This window comes from Taurulus bubalis (assembly GCF_910589615.1).
Source record: "Taurulus bubalis genome assembly, chromosome: 13".
Taxonomy (NCBI): Eukaryota; Metazoa; Chordata; class Actinopteri; order Perciformes; family Cottidae; genus Taurulus; species Taurulus bubalis.
The window spans coordinates 23,251,949-23,269,061 of record NC_136601.1 but is presented as its reverse complement, the minus strand read 5'-3'; the positions used below and the strand labels follow the sequence as shown (position 1 = coordinate 23,269,061).

Here is a 17,113-nt window from a genome sequence, read left to right as displayed (position 1 = left end):
ATTAAGAAACACCTTGTCACATGCCTGACACTGAACTTTGTTTACCAGCTACTCAGTAACGTTTTATTTAGGTATATTTCTTGTGAAACAGGTGGTGTCATAATAACATTAAACACTGAGGGATTTGAGACGCTTATCTTACTGTTCATACTAAGCAAAGCAAGGTTGCAAGAGGTAGCATCAGTGCTGAGAGACCTCGTACTCGCCAGTTAGTAAAGATAATGACAAACACATTGGGCTCTTCGGGATTCATGAATGCCCGAAACGTCAGCAGGAGAGTCTGTCACACGTTTCAGCAGTTCCACATGTCAACACGAGTTTCGTTAACACGCTAGCACGAGCTACTTGCTGGAAATGCTATGCCTTTAGGTGGACAGTCACGGAACTTTCCAGATGCTTCTTTCAAGGTTGATGTGTGTGGGTGAAATCTAAAAGGAAAACAACTCCCTAACGATGGTATGGTAACGCTGTATAGTAAATGCATGTCACTTCCGCTTGGAAGCTTTCAGCAAAACCACAAAAAACATAAACAATATAAACCAACTTACAAACGGCAGTACCCCCGTTTACAAACTAGTGAACGTTACACGTTTAATCACAATGTGAGACCTACTTTAAAACTGAAGAAGCCCCATTATTCCTCACCTGTCACACTTGTTTTACGTTATCATGCTGTAAAGTTTAACCTGGTCTTTGTCAAAGCTAGCTTACTTGTTAGCATCGATGCAGCGAACATTGTACAGAGAAACGAAACCACAAAGCTAAACAATAAAGCAAGCTCAGTGACTAAAACTGTATCGCCTCTACAAGGCCTTTAGCAATGATGCTAACCTACCGGCATTTTTTTATCAACGCCGCTGTGATGTTGCTCTTCGGCCATCCTGTGGCTACAGCGGATTTGCTAAAGAGTTGCGCTCTACCACTTCTTCTTCTTCGTCTTCTTCGTCTTCTTCTTCTTCGTTGCCAACACCGCCATTTGCGGCCGTAAACCAACGTAAAATGTGCATGCTGCCACCTACTGTATTGGAGTGTCTAGATTCACCTTAGGTTTTGAATCTTTGCTAATTCATCTGCCTCGTCATTTCAGTTAACACCCATATGTATATCCATCCTATGTAGTATTTAGAGCAGTGGTTCTTAACCTTATTGGAGGTACTGAACCCTGCAGCTTCATCAGTGCATTCACCGAACCTTTTGTAATTGGAAAAATATATCTATATCTGCGTTTTAAACGCTCCCAGGGTGAAGATGCAACAGCAGCTCTCATGTGAGGAGCAACCGGAGTTCTCCTCGCACCGGAGCAGCTCTCTGAACCCGGAGCAGCTCTCTGAACCCAGAGCAGCTCTCTGAACCCAGAGCAGTTCTCTGAACCCGGAGCAGCTCTCTGAACCCGGAGCAGCTCTCTGAACCCAGAGCAGCTCTCTGAACCCAGAGCAGCTCTCTGAACCTGGAGCAGCTCTCTGAACCCAGAGCGGCTCTCTGAACCCAGAGCAGCTCTCTGAACCCGGAGCAAAACGAGCCAAAGTGCTCGTGTCTTCTACCAACAATGAGCTGCTGGCTTCACATATTACAAAAGTACAAAGTACACGGATATAAAACGAAGTCATTAATAAATACATGGACAAATGCCTGTACTTTCGGGTAAATGGTTACGGTACGCCGTTAACAGGTTACGCTTGCGCATGCGCGATTTGACGCGACGCCGTGAGCTCCGTGAGCTCGCCTTTTCCTGCTGTTGCGTTTCTCAAAATAAAAAAACAGATCTAAACTCAATATTGAGCATGAATTGAGAGAGGCCGTATCAAATCTGATCCAAATCTGATCTAATACTGATACAACGTGATGGCTCACATATCTGCACTCATTCTGTTTTGTTTGGCAAAAAAATTTAAAAGCTTATTGTTTTCCACAAAGACCTATTTAGTAGTAACTAAATACGAGTTATTTTTTTATTTTTTCATCTGATTTACTTGAAAGTGATTGCAATTGTCTTTATTCTGTTATTTATAAAAGCACATATGAGTCACACAATTATGTTATTTACAGAAAAAGTTTGAGAACCACAGCTTTAAGTGTTTGTGTCAGAGTCGTCGCCGCCTATTGCACTATTACAATACTTATAGGCAACTAGTTATCATGTCTTCAGCTCCATGAAACGCATGTTAATGCTCAGTACACATATGGTACTTTAATGTATTTGCATTGTAATACAATGTGATCATTTTAAATGGGCATATATGCAGCTGAAACGGGTAGCCTAGTGCATCCCACATTTTTCAACATAACATTTTAAAACATTATAGTCATTATGGCCTTTATAAAAATGATTGTTTCGGGGGGAGGTGGGGTAGTGCACTATAGGCCCCTGAGACGTGGCTTAAGCGTTTGTCCTTAATGGAAAAAAAAAAAAAAATCCCCTTACATTACTTTTACTTTTATACTTTTACAGAAGTATTTTTAAACACTAGTATCTATACTTCTCCTTGAGGAATGAATGTGAATACTTTTGACACCTCTGGTTGCGGCCCGACATTGCTAGTGTGAACCGGGCTATACTGTGTGTGTCTTAACCCCTGCCGAACCCCTGAGAGTGACTCACCGAACCTCTGGGGTTCGATCGAACCCAGGTTAAGAACCACTGCTTTAGAGTATTATGTGTATTTCTACCTTGAGATCTTCTCCAACCGTTGGTGTTGGTGCCATCCCCTAAAGGCTGTAGCAGAGCAAATGACAACTGAATGTGGCTGAACTTGTTCTATCCACTGAAAAACAGACATTATTGCAATAATCTCTGCTGAAAATATAGACAGTTTAATGTATATTAAATACATTCCCATTTCGGCCTACAGAATTATACCAGGATTATAAAAGCCATTTGTATATATTGTCATAAACCTATAACGTTCTCTTTCTACATAATAATTTACCATATGAAGATTTGTATCTGTTGCACAGCCTAAGCTCTGTTTCATTAGTTCAATTATTTTATTATTTTTTAGATTAAAATCCACTTTATATTGCCTGAATAATTGACTTCTTAATTGTACAACTCGACCGAAATGGTTCATTAGTGGCCTTTTGATGTAAGTGTTATTTATTTATATATTTTTTTTCAAGAAAACCTTCTTTCACAAATAGCCACTGCCACAACTTACTGTCTTACATAGTTTTTCTATGCTCTTTCTATGAAATGTTTCATATGTCTTATTCATAATAATCAATGAGTTCTGACACTCTAAAAGTTGTTGATGTGAAGATAATATAAAATACTAATTTGACACAGCAATTTAGACAGTACGTTTTTCATCATGAAGAGAACATCCAACAGGTCAATGCGAACGGTGTCATGATAAATAAACAGTGGAGCGTGTATATGCAGAAAATATACAGAAGAGAGACAAGTGATGATCACACAAATACCAACAGGGTGCATGGCACGGCGAGGCCGCTGTTTAACAGAACTCATCCAATCACATTTCACTTCAGTTTCTCTATGGACTCGAGAGCTTATTAAACTATATGAGAAGGCCTTCTAGCATCTGTTTTGCCACAGGGCCCGAGTGATCATTAACGTGCGCTGTGATTGGTCAGTGTGTCAGTACACACCCTGGAACTGAAGCGCACTGAGAAACTGTACAACAGCGTTGCTGAACTTTTTTTTAAGGAGAGCGGGTGGACTTTGTCTTTAATGAAAAGCATTTGGTAAGTTTCCTGCTTTTTGTGTCTTTTCATCTGAGGGGGCGTTGTGTTGATGTGTCTATGATGCTGTTTTTACAGGTTGGGCTGGTCAGGTGTGTCAGTCAGGACGCACAACATCACTGAGGCGAGGTTGGAGGCATCCGACCAAGAGGCTCTGCTGTGGAACTGTGCGCGATCAGCTGTTAAACTAAACAGACAGCGTGCATAGATACCAAATCCACAGCCCGCCACTGGTAGAAAGGATAGCCTAGCCCTACACTGTGGAGACATGGAGAAAAGGAATGGTTGCTTGCTTTTATGTGAGCAACTAACAATTAATCCAGAAGGAATTAGTAATATAAATTTGCGAAAATCTCAAAGAAGAAGACTGATCGAGAAATTTGTATTTAAAATTGTATGCAGGCATCCTGCTAAAGCTATCTGTCAATTGCTATCTGTCAATAGGCTCGTTCGTAAGAGCTGCGCCTCACCTTGAATCCAGACGAAAGCAGGCAGGGAGGCGTTCACAAAAAACTGCGATCAAGTCTGACAGTTTTTGCGACGAAGTCGGACAGTTTTTTGCTTTTTTGGTTGCAACTACACACACATTTCTACATAAATAAATATTTATAAACACAGCAGCTGAGAGGTACCGGCAGGCCAGAAGGACTGCAGCTGTGGTGGTCGTGGACAGGGCCGGCTCTAGCCCTTTGGTTGCCCTAGGCGAGATTTAGTTTTACCCCCCCCTCCCCCACAGACACACACAATACTGTACATCACTGAAGAGACATATATTAACTTAACTGCTTTACTTTGCATAGCAGTATTTCACACACTTATAATTATACTATTCTACATTGCAGTTCAACAATAAATGGTGCATGGACAACAAACACCAGAATAGTTTCAGAACATTTTCTTTTTTATCATTTAAAATAATTTATTACACACTCAAAGTTAGGATTAAATTAATTCCATAAACCGTGCAAAACACTCTCTTTTTTTTCAAATATGTTTATTGAACAAACCTCAAAACATGATAAAAGTTGTATAGGGAATCCCCCCCCCCCCCCTCCTAAACAGGCAGTGAACAAGCATCTCCCACCCATTTTTGGAAATGTAAACTCTGGACTGGTCTGGTATGGTCCTCTGCAAACTAACTCTGTCCTTACTGTATCACAGAGGGCTGGCCAGGCAGCAGGATCTATTGGTTCTCCCTGGATATCAGGAATTGCGGAGGGTGAGGTGTCTGCAGGCGGCAGTGTAGTTTCACTGGTGCCCTGAGTGCTTGATGTGGTCCTGGATGTCCCTTCACCTTCACCTGTATTCAAGCAAATTGTATAGCCAGCAAGTGGTGTTTAATATAATAAGTGAAATGATCATGAATGTGGTTGAACTTCTTTAAGAAAACAAGCTATTGTATTTAATACATGCTAACATGTTTCTATTGTACTTTAAAGTATGGATGTGGCTTGAATAAATACTATTAAATAGACTCACCTGATGCAGGCTGTGTGTTCCTGGCCTGTGTGTTACTGGCCCCTTGAGTGCTACTGGATGTTCCTTCTCCTGCAGCTGTATTTAAACAGAGTTCATCCATGCTGTTCGTTACACGATTGCATTTGGTCATTTCTATCATCCTACCACATAGTTGCATTGTACAAATACATTTTATCTGACCATGTAACTTGTAGTAGATCAATTACAATTACTGCCACCACTGCTACAAGGCTAAATAATTCTACTGATTACAATTAGTATTAATGTGATGTGATTATGAAAGTAAAAATAATAACAATAACAAAAACAGCAACAATAGTACTAGTTGTGTAGGCTACTTACAAAGTTCAGAGGGAGGCGAATCAGGCGTCCTTTCTCCAGCAAAAAAGATTTGCCAGAAAAAATTGCCTGAGTGCATCTGGCCAATTTAATAAAAAACAACAACACACATATACATTTTAGTATATTCCTGAGGAGGAACTGTACAGAAGGGTGAACACCACCACTATCCCCAAAATGGTTACTGTGTGTGTATGCACCTGCTAGTTGTGAATTCAATAAACAGAACTTATCCCATTTATAATGAATGTAGACAGCAACTGTACTTTTCATAACTAGCATACGTTATCCAGACACTGGTCTTTTGACATGTGCATCCATGTAGGTTATCAGTGAAGTTACGTTTGCTAGTAATAGCCTATGTAGCAAATTAGCAAAGTAACAGTTGCTAGCTAGCTATAGCTAGCCTAAGTGACGGCAATGAAACGTCCAATATTAGTTGATGCACAATAATAAAGGTATTTCGTTTGACACCTTGATGGCTGAGATCAGAAGACTTACCTCTATATTTATTTCTTTTCCTCTGCTTCCTTTTTTCGTCCCTGTTCTCCAGATGGTTTAGACCGCTTCATTTTTGCAAATGTCACGCGCCAGTCAAAGTGGCCGCGCAATACATTTATTTTTCAGATCGCGCACATTTTTCAGACCGCACAAACTTTTTTTGGAGTGAGCCATCTTTGCAATAGAAGATCTTTGATGTGACGTGTTGAGTCTTGGCCAATCAGCGTCCCGTTTTCTCGACAAAAAAAAACAGATTTTTGGCCGAGTTGTTCTCATCTCCGTAATAGAACATCTTAGATGTGCCGTGTCTTGGCCAATGAGCGTTAAGATGTTTGCAGCGCCCCATCCATCCATCCATTATCAGCCGCTTATCCGGGGTCGGGTCGCGGTGGCAGCAGGTTCAGCAGGCCGACCCAGGCTTCCCTCTCACCCGCAACACTTTCCAGCTCATTCTGGGGGATCCCGAGGCGTTCCAAGGCCAGCCGGGAGATATAATCCCTCCAGCGTGTCCTCGGTCTTCCCCGGGGTCTCCTACCAGTTGGACGTGCCTGGAAAACCTCTAATGGGAGGCGTCCAGGAGGCATCCTGACTAGATGCCCGAACCACCTCAGCTGACTCCTTTCGACACGAAGGAGCAGCGACTCGACTCCAAGCTCCCTCCTGATGTCCGAGCTCCTTACCCTATCTCTAAGGGTGAGCCCGGCCACCCTGCGGAGGAAGCTCATTTCGGCCGCTTGTATTCGAGATCTCGTTCTTTCGGTCACGACCCAGAGTTCGTGACCATAGGTGAGGGTTGGAACATAGACCGACCAGTAAATGTCACCAGGACGGACCGGTACAGCGCCTGTTTTAATGCTGCAGCCGCACCGATCCGTCTGTCGATCTCCCGCTCCACCTTACCCTCACTCGTGAACAAGACCCCGAGATACTTGAACTCCTTCGCTTGGGGTAGGCAGTTTGTCCCCACCTGGAGGGAGCAATCCACCGGTTTCCGGCAGAGCACCATGGCCTCAGATTTGGAGGCGCTAACTCTCATCCCTGCCGCTTCACACTCGGCTGCAAAACGCCCCAGTGAATGCTGGAGGTCACAATCCGAGGAGGCAAACAGGACCACATCATCCGCGAACAGCAGAGAGGCGATCCCAAGACTCCCGAACCGGATCCTCTCCGCCCCCTGGCTGCGCCTAGATATCCTGTCCATGAAAGTCACGAACAGGACCGGTGATAAAGGGCAGCCCTGGCGGAGGCCAACACCCACCGGGAACGTGTCTGACTTACTACCGAGGATACGAACACAGCTCCTACTGCAGGCGTACAAAGACCGGATAGCCCGTGCCAACGGGTCCGGCACCCCATACTCCCGCAGCACCCCCCACAAAAACCCCCGAGGGACCCGGTCGAAAGCCTTCTCCAAGTCCACAAAGCACATGTAGACTGGTTGGGCAAACTCCCAGGACCCCTCCAGTAGTCTTGCAAGGGTAAAGAGCTGGTCCACTGTTCCACGACCGGGACGGAATCCGCACTGCTCGTCTTGAATCTGAGGTTCGACAAGCGGTCGGAGCCTCCCTTCCAGCACCCTGGCATAAGCTTTTCCCGGGAGGCTGAGCAGTGTGATGCCACGATAGTTTGAGCACACTCTCCGGTCCCCCTTCTTGTAGATGGGAACCACCACCCCGGTCTGCCAGTCCATGGGCACTGTTCCCGACCCCCATGCGACACTGAAAAGGCGTGTCAACCAAGACAGCCCAACAATGTCCAGCGCTTTCAGCATCTCAGGGCGGATCTCATCCACCCCTGGCGCCTTGCCACCAAGGAGCTTTTTGACTACCTTAGCGACCTCTGCCAGGGATATGGGAGAAACCACCCCAAAGTCTTCCGGCGCTGCCCCCTCTCCGGGGGACATGTTAGCCGGGTTTAGGAGTTCCTCAAAGTGCTCTTTCCACCGCCCGACGATGTCCCCAGTCCGGGTCAGCAGTTCCCCCCCCTGCTGAGAACAGCCTGGGGTAGGCCCTGCTTTCCCTTCCTGAGCCGTCGGATGGTTTGCCAGAACTTCCTTGAGGCCAACCGAATGTCCTTCTCCATGGCCTCCCCGAACTCCTCCCATGCCCGAGTTTTAGCATCCGCGACCATCGCAGCTGCAGCCCTTCTGGCCTGCCGGTACCCGTCAGCTGCTTCAGGAGACCCCTGGGCCAGCCAGGCCCGAAAGGCCTCCTTCTTCAGTTTGACGGCTTCCCTCACCCCCGGTGTCCACCACCGGGTTCTCGGGTTGCCGCCACGACAGGCACCGATGACCTTCTGGCCACAGCTCCGAGCAGCCGCGTCCACAATAGAGGCTTTGAACATGGTCCACTCGGGTTCCATGTCCCCAGCCTCCCTCGGGATTTGTGAGAAGTTCTTCCGGAGGTGGGAGTTGAAGACCTCCCGGACAGGGTCCTCCGCCAGACGTTCCCAGTTCACCCTCACTACACAATTGGGCTTGCCAGGTCTTTCTAGCCGACTCCCCCGCCATCTGATCCAACTCACCACCAGGTGGTGATCAGTTGACAGCTCTGCTCCTCTCTTCACCTGAGTGTCCAAGACATACGGCCGCAGATCAGATGATACGACTACAAAGTCGATCATTGATCTCCGGCCTAAGGTGTTCTGGTACCAGGTACACTTATGAGCCACCTTATGCTCGAACATGGTGTTCGTTATGGACAAACTGTGGCTAGCACAGAAGTCCAACAACAAAACACCATTCGGGTTCAGATCGGGCAAGCCGTTCCTCCCAATCACGCCCCGCCAGGTTTCTCTGTCATTGCCCACGTGAGCGTTGAAGTCTCCCAGGAGAACTATGGAGTCGGCAGGCGGCGCCCTTTCCAGGACCCCTCCCACCGACTCCAAGAAGGCCGGATACTCCGAACTGCTGTTCGGTGCATAAGCACAGACAACAGTCAGAGCCTTACTCCCTGCAACCCGTAGGCGCAGGGAGGCGACCCTCTCGTTCTCTGGGGAAAACTCCAACATAGCGGCGCTCAGCCGGGGGCTCGTGAGTATCCCCACTCCCGCCCGGCGCCTCTCACCCTGGGCAACTCCAGAAAAGGACAAAGTCCAACCCTTCTCCAGGAGCTTGGTTCCAGAGCCCATGCTGTGCGTGGAGGTGAGCCCAACTAAATCTAGCTGGTACCGCTCCACCTCCTGCACCAGCTCCGGCTCTTTCCCCGCTAGCGAGGTGACGTTCCACGTCCCTAGAGCTAGTCTATGCTGCCGGCGATCGGCTCGCCCAGGTCTCCTGCCTGGCCCGCCGCCCGGTCTGCATAGCACCCGACCCCGATAATTCTCCCCGCGGGTGGTGGGTCCACAGGGTGACTGCTGCTCCATGTTGTTTCTTCGGGCTGAGCCCGACCGGGCCCCATGGGCGAAAGCCCGGCCACCAGACGCTCGCCGACGAGCTCCCCTCCTGGGTCTGGCTCCGGGAGGGTGCCCCGGTTTCCCTTGTCCGGGCGAGGTAACTTTAGTCCGTGGGCTGCAATTCATCAGGGTTTTTTGAATCGCTCTTAGTCTGGGCTCTCCCCCGAGACCTGTTTGCCTTGGGAGACCCTACCAGGGGCTGACGCCCCGGACAACATAGCTCCCAGGATCACTGAGCCACTCAAACTCCTCCACCACGTTAAGGTGGCGATTCATTGGAGGATGCAGCGCCCGTTTCTCAATATGCGTGTCTCTCGGTACTTGATGAGAAAACTCACAGCTGAATCGTCCCTGCTCGCGGGAGCCAGGATATGTGACTTTCTGTGTATACTTTGAAGGCAGCCTAAAACTGTCCGACTTGACCACAGTTTTTTGTCAACACTCCTCCAGGCGAGAAGCAGCTCTTTTGAACGAGCCTATTTTTTCCAGACTCTAAACAACAGATGCACTGATTGTTGATGGGGAAATGGATGGACATGAGTTAATAAATCGTGTTTTTGCTACATAAGGCTTACTTTTTTTGGTTTGACATATGCCTACATATGCTTTAAAAAATATAGGCCTACATATCCTTTAAAAACACAACAAAAAGATACATTAACAAATATTGATATATTAGTTTCTCGGCAGACTTACAGAACTAACTTGATTAGTATATCTTTGTAAAAATACAGCCATAAAATAGTATGATTTAAAAGATACCAATTTTAATTTACAAACATTTTAAATTGAAAACTATTAGATTGTTTAGAGATTTCAAATCTACTCACTTATTAAGATGAATGTTTTTCTTATTTTTCTTTCCCTTACCTATATGTTATTTAATATATATATATATATATATATATATATATATATATATATATATATATATATATATATTTTATACCATTAAATATATTTACTGCAACTTTTATAATGAAGAACTGGAACATGTGGTCAATGTAATCGGTGCGCTGCCTTTTCTCAATAAAGTTGAAAAGAACAAAAAACAGAAGGAAAACGGAATCACAATTGTCTGTGATTGGCTGAGAGGTGACCAATAGGAGGCTGACAGGAGATGTGTGTGTGTGTGTCTCGGATCGGCAGCGGTGTGAACAGTGCAGCAGAATGTTTAGAAAACTTTTCCTCTCGCTGTTTTTCCTCTTTCTTTTATACAATGACCCCGCTGACGCTCAGAAGAAAAAAGAGGTAACATGCCTATGGTATCGGGAAGTGGAGAAAGTTGACACACTTTGTGTGGAATACTTCCAAAGTTGTCTATCATCCGTGCCAATCTTAAAGCTAAGCTAACAGCAACCAGAAAGGAGCTAACGAGAACGTGTGGTTTTGTATGGCACCAACGTTAAGTCAATAATTAGGTTTAAACTAATTACATTGTTCTCGACACGGCTACCTCAGTCATGGCAGTGGTTGTAGACTTGTTGTTGGACTGACCACAAGTCTGAAATCCAGAGAGTGGACCCACTTTTGAAAGACTCACTCGACGTTAGCCAACTAACGTTCAACACTGCAACCAGTCAGAGACCGTGCAGGAAGTGAAGACTGCTACAACCGGGACGGTGTTCAGTAAACTCCACTTCCTGTCTACTCCATAACATGTTGGCTCCTTGCCAGAGCTCCACTAACATGCTGCTTTTTCCTCAATAAGAGATATTAAACATAGTTATGTAGTCCTGATAGGCAGGTGGCACATGGAGTGTTAAGGCGCGTTAAGTAGTAGAAAAGGGCCGTTCAAGTACAAGCTTTTTACATGATTCAGACAGATTCAATATTCCTTATTTTAGTATAATTGTACATTGTAACAGCTTGTCCACGTAGCATTGGGTCCACTCTACAATAAGTCTTGTGGAAAAGATGATCAGGCTGGAAATCTACTCCCATTAAGCAAATGTTTTCAAACAAATATAGATTTTTACTGCAAAGACCCGGTGAGTTAACGCTCAAGCTTCATGTTTTTATTGTCATATGTCACGGCCTGGCTCTGATGCTGGGCCGAAACTGGAAGAACCATATGTATATGAAATAAAAACAAAATTTATTTTTCACTAATTAACCTGTGAAGATGTGCAAAAGGTGTTCTCTGTCCTATTGTTGAAACGGTCTGCTTATGACGCATACAAAAAGGAAATACGCAAAGGAGCTCCACTCGTATAGATTGTGAAATGCATTGGTTTTTTAACGTTGAGCATTGAGTCAAAGGACCAACAGTGTTAAAGGAGGTTAGCCACCTCCTTTAACACTTGTGACTTTTTAAACTCTACATGAATATAGTTTGTATTGCTGCATTGTTCTTCTGTGTATCAATGGATTGTTTGCTCTGATTTTATTGCAAACCAGCCTGCTGCCAAATGTTTAGAGGATAAAATAAACTTTCTGGTATGTATTTTTTCGTCTTGAATGTAATGCGCACCCTGATCCAAAATACTGTATGAGGTCGTTAGTATCAGGATGGCTCCCAGTCTTTCTCCTCTGTTCTCCTTTTTTTTTTTTTTTTTGCCTCTCCCACCAGCAACTGTCTTTATGTCTGTGTCCTGTGTAGACTCTGATGTCAGAGAAGGTGGCTCAGATGATGGAGTGGGCCTCCAAGCGTTCAGTAATCAGGATGAATGGAGATAAGTTTCGGCGCTTTGTCAAGGCTCCTCCTAGGAACTACTCAGTGGTCATCATGTTCACAGCACTGCAGCCACAGAGGCAGTGTGGGGTCTGCAAGTAAGAACCATGAGCAATATGCTTTGCTGCTGTTTGAATTCTTATCTGTGAATTGAAATGCATCTTTTTATTTCAGACAAGCTGATGAGGAGTTCCAGGTGCTGGCTAACTCCTGGCGTTATTCCTCTGCCTTCACTAACAAAGTCTTCTTTGCGGCTGTCGATTTTGATGAAGGATCAGACGTCTTTCAGATGGTGAGACATCTTCTTGTCCACCAAGACTGAAGTTGTGCATTTTTAGTTTTCTAGCAATTTGCCATCCATCCATTAACACCCCAAAAACAGGGCTGTGTGTCATTGAGGGCTGAGTCATACCAGCTAGTCAGCAAAATGAGCTGCTTTAGTGTTTGGTTGGACTGCAGACCTTCAGCCCTCCATGGCACATGGTTGGAGAGCTCAGTCTGTGTGGACTTTGCTTCGGAACCAAAGTGTGGACAGGAAGCTCCTGGGCACTGCAGAGGTGCCCTTAAGCAAGGCACCGGACCCCCAACTGGCCATGGGCACCCGTCGTCTAACATCTCAAACTGCATGTCTATTGGGTCCTGTGTATTGACTGTATTTTCTGTGTTTGTGTTGCAGCTTAGTATGAATTCTGCTCCGACCTTTCTTCACTTTCCATCCAAAGGGAAACCTCGCAAGACCGATACCTATGAGCTGCAGGTCAGAGGCTTTGCAGCTGAGCAGCTGGCTAGATGGGTGGCAGACAGGACTGATGTGCAGGTAACATACCATTATGTGATCCAGCTTTGTATTTGCTGTGATGAAATAAACCAATAACCTCTTTTCTGAACTTAACAATCACACTCGGATGATGGGATCCTTTGATGACTATTGTCATGTTTGTCTGTTTTTCAGATCCGTATCATTCGTCCTCCCAACTATGCAGGGCCCCTCTTGCTGGGCTTCCTCCTGGCTGTGATTGGAGGACTGGCGTATTTGCGAAGAAACAATTTGGAGTTTCTCTTTAACAAGAATGTCTGGGCCTTCTCTGCACTGGTAACAACAGCACACACACACACACACACACACACACACAGTACATAGATGAATACGCAGAGGTTATTGTCCACCAATCCTTAAATAGTGGAAAAGCGACAGGCACGCAGCTCAGGCACTCCAGTGCTTGTTGAACAAAAACAAGCGAGGGTTAGAGAGATGCAGTGTTTTTATGTATCCTCGTTGAACAGACTAACATGTACGATAAGCAGTGCTTGAAGTGAAAAAATAAGGGTCAGTACAGTAGTAAGTCCCGTATTCACATGTTTCCGTGGTTATTGGGGGCAACTGTAGCAGGGCTGCCTTCAATCAAAGGATTGGTGGTTTGATCCCTGGCTCCACTAGCCCATGTCGATGTGTCCCTGGGCAAGACGCTTAACCCCGAGCTGCTCCCGCAGACTGTTCCTATCGTGTGTGGGTGTGAATGGTCAGTTAGTCCTGATGGACAGGTGGCAACTTGCATGGTAGCTCCTGTCATCAGCGTATGGATTGGTGTGAATGATGACATGAAGTGTTGAAGCGCTTTGAGTGGTCAGAAGACTAGAAAAGAGGTATAAAAGTCCATTTACCAGTATCAGCAATACTAATTATTACACCCTAAATTTCTAATGTGAATAAAAATACTGGGAGATATTGCGTTTGTGGCTGAGTGGCTCGACAAAATACTGTCGTGTTTCTGGATGAAAAGTCTTTCACCTCAGTTTCTATGAATGACTAGACTCTGATTATGTCTTTCTTGTTTTTCTGTGTGTTTCAGTGCTTTGTCCTGATCATGACTTCAGGCCAGATGTGGAACCACATCAGAGGACCACCTTATGCACACAAAAACCCCAGCACCGGTCAAGTGGTAAGACAGTAACACACTTCACATTATATGCGCATTCACATCGTTATATGTATTTAAGTGTGTGTGTGTGTGTGTGTGTGTGTTTTCAGAGCTACATCCACGGCAGCAGTCAGGCCCAGTTTGTGGCAGAGACGCACATCGTCCTCCTCTTCAGTATCCTTCATACTCACACTTTTACAAGCTAAACTAATCCTCCGTGGATCAGACCCAGGGTGTCGGCTCTGTTCCGGTTGTATTGCTCTCGCTCCTCTTGCTTTGTTCTATTGTTATTTTTAAAGCAAAATATATTTCACTTCAACCCACCCCTCCACATGCCTGGATTTAAAGTGCCGCCTGGTTGGTTGTAGCTGTTCAATTGCGGTGGTTTCAGTAGACTAACGTTAGGCGTCATGCATTAACTGTCTAAACCTTTACCCTACTGTCAGATGCTGCTGTTACCATGGGAATGGTGCTGCTTTGTGAGGCCGCTACCTCTGACATTGACATTGGAAAGAGGAAGAGTACGTGCACACAGACACAAACTGATTGTTAATGATTGTGGTATGTGTGTGGTGGCGGCAGCATTCCCCCCGGATAAATACACAAAATACACTCTCAGAATGTCATGAAAGGAAGTATGACTGGATGCCTTTTAAATTCAAGTTCCTCACCTTCCTCGAACTAAGAAAGGCTTAATTAACTTTTGAACTCCTCCTAAAACACTCTTCATTCAAACTGGAACTCACAGAAAATGTCTCGGTTAGTTCACCGTTTCAACAATCCCCAACTCTGGTTTGCTCAAAATAAACCCTTAATTCACAGAGTTGGATGATAATATGTTGTGAGTATAAAAAATACTTTAAATCTCCATGTGGGGAAATGTATGTAGCTCATGGTACTTTTAGAGGTTTTGGTAAACCTCGCCATTAATGATGAGAACGATTGACTTGTGTGTCTGTCTCTCAAAACTGACTATTTGTGTCTCTCTCTCAAATCTATCTCTCTCTCTTTCAAAACTGACTGTTTCAGTTATGTGTGTAGCTGGTATTGGTCTGGTGACGCTGTTCTTCAGCTGGCTGCTGTCAGTTTTCAGAGCAAAGTATCATGGTTACCCATACAGGTAAGGACAGAGACAGTCTTGATTCACCTGCTACCACGGGCTAAGGTAATCCCTGGCTTCCTGTTGGCTTAACATCCTCTTGTCTCTGCTGCAGCTTCCTGATGACTTAATGCTGACCAGCATCCTCCAACTTCACAGCAAGTATGAACAGGAAGCTCCCCAAAGTGCTGCCAACCAGCTGAGTGCTGTCAACTAGCTGGGTGCTGCCGACGGCAACTCCACATTTCTCTTTGCTTTGTCTTCTAATCTGTTGAGCCAAAAGTGTGTGTGTGCATACATACACACTGTGCCTTCCTTTACAAAGACTCATTTGCCAACAACAGAGCCATCACCAGTGTGCATTCTAAACTGTCTTGTGTCAAAAGGTCACTGGACACAACTTTCAGTCTGTATCTTTCTGTTTTTAAATAGGCAATGTTTATTTGGGTGTGACTGAACTTCAACCAGGATATGATATTCATAGAGTAGCAAAGTGGGAGCAGTTATTTCAGTCATCCAGGGTTTCATTTTGGTAACCTCTTATACGGGTCTTGTACTATCCTATAAAGTTTTCAGGAAAGAACAACACGTTATGGCACTAAATGTAGGGGAAATATCTGCAATAGCACAAAAAGTAAGTATTTAAGAATCAACCCATCTAAATAGGTCCCCTTTAAGTAAAAGAGTTCTGTGGAGTTTAGAAGCAATTGTTGATTAAAGATCCATTTAAACACAAATGAATATTCATGTGTTACTGGAAACTTTATTCTCCATTTCTGTTGAATTGTAAGTCCACCTGTGATTATACAAGCACATGGAAAGTCATGTTGAGCTGTGCTGCTGTGCACTGGATGAACGACTCCAGGTTACGCCAGAAATAATCATCAAATATACCAATTGAACACTGTCCATTTTCCCACTTATTAGTACCCAATTATAAAATTAATTCTCGCACCCTTTCTAAGTATTTACAGTTGTGATTTTGTTGTTTTCTTGGCAGTGATTGGCTAGTTGCATCACTGAAACGTGACACCTGTGTGGTAAATAAAATGTATAACTATAGGATAGCCCACTCGGCTACCTTATACTTGCTGAGCACCTGGGGGTATCTGACAATGTCTTATGTATGAATAATGATTCCTTGCCAGATTATTTTAATAAACCACGAGGTGCTGTACTCATGAGCTCTAACATGAGCTGCTGAGTACAGCACCGGGTAACATGCCCTCCTCGCTCAGAGGCCATCTTTACCATAATGACATACGCTAGGCACAACGGAACAGGTTTACGTTCTGCAGTTTCACAAGCGTGAAAGAGACAATGTTTGGTTTGTCCCCTCTGGGCTGCTGTAGAAACATGACAGGCTCTAAAGAGAACATGCTCCCCATGTAGATATAAAGGACTTGGGTGATTCTACACTCATGGAAACAGGTATGAATATTATATTCTGTTTCTAATAGATCCCCCAAAATGCTCCACTCTGGCCCTTTTTAATTTTTTGGGGGGATTTATCTGTCATTTTTCACATGCATTTTGGATATTTCTTTTCACCTGTAACTTATGTTAAAATGAAACTGGAGCAGATGGAAAGATAACTATTCACACATCCTGTTGTCTCATTAAGAAGTAAGAATGACCTTAACCCCAGAGTTTGTACACATGAGAAATGTGCAAATGCATTCATTAGGATACTAATGAGAAGTATACATATTTTTCTGTTGTGAAAACCCAAGTGCTTTAAATGTCTGTGGTTGCTCTCTAAGGTTGTACCAGGAGAGAATATTTGATCTGAGATGAGTATTTCTAATATTAAAGTGCCTTAACTTCCTCTCAGTGGGGCTCTTTCTTCATTTATTATCTATGATATATGAAATATGTATGATGTAAACATTTCATCATGACTATTGACTGATCAGTGATCTGATGGTTTCCTCTATTCTGCGGATGAAATGCGAGTTGGCAGCTGGCAGAAAGTGTCTTTACCTTTCATTTGGAGAATCTTTAGACGGG

At 44.6% G+C, this 17,113-nt stretch overlaps 1 protein-coding gene across 1 annotated transcript; it reads left to right on the top strand.

Moving 5' to 3' along the window:
- Positions 1 to 10,566: 10,566 nt before the first annotated feature.
- Positions 10,567 to 16,936, top strand: LOC306746299 (dolichyl-diphosphooligosaccharide--protein glycosyltransferase subunit MAGT1-like). The gene is made up of 10 exons (XM_079229197.1): positions 10,567 to 10,662; positions 12,014 to 12,183; positions 12,260 to 12,377; positions 12,762 to 12,902; positions 13,038 to 13,178; positions 13,936 to 14,025; positions 14,115 to 14,178; positions 14,451 to 14,525; positions 15,034 to 15,124; positions 15,219 to 16,936. The coding sequence occupies exons 1-10, from the start codon at positions 10,582 to 10,584 to the stop codon at positions 15,232 to 15,234; spliced, it is 987 nt and encodes a 328-aa protein (XP_079085323.1). The 5' UTR covers positions 10,567 to 10,581; the 3' UTR covers positions 15,235 to 16,936.
- The last annotated feature ends 177 nt before the right edge of the window (positions 16,937 to 17,113 follow it).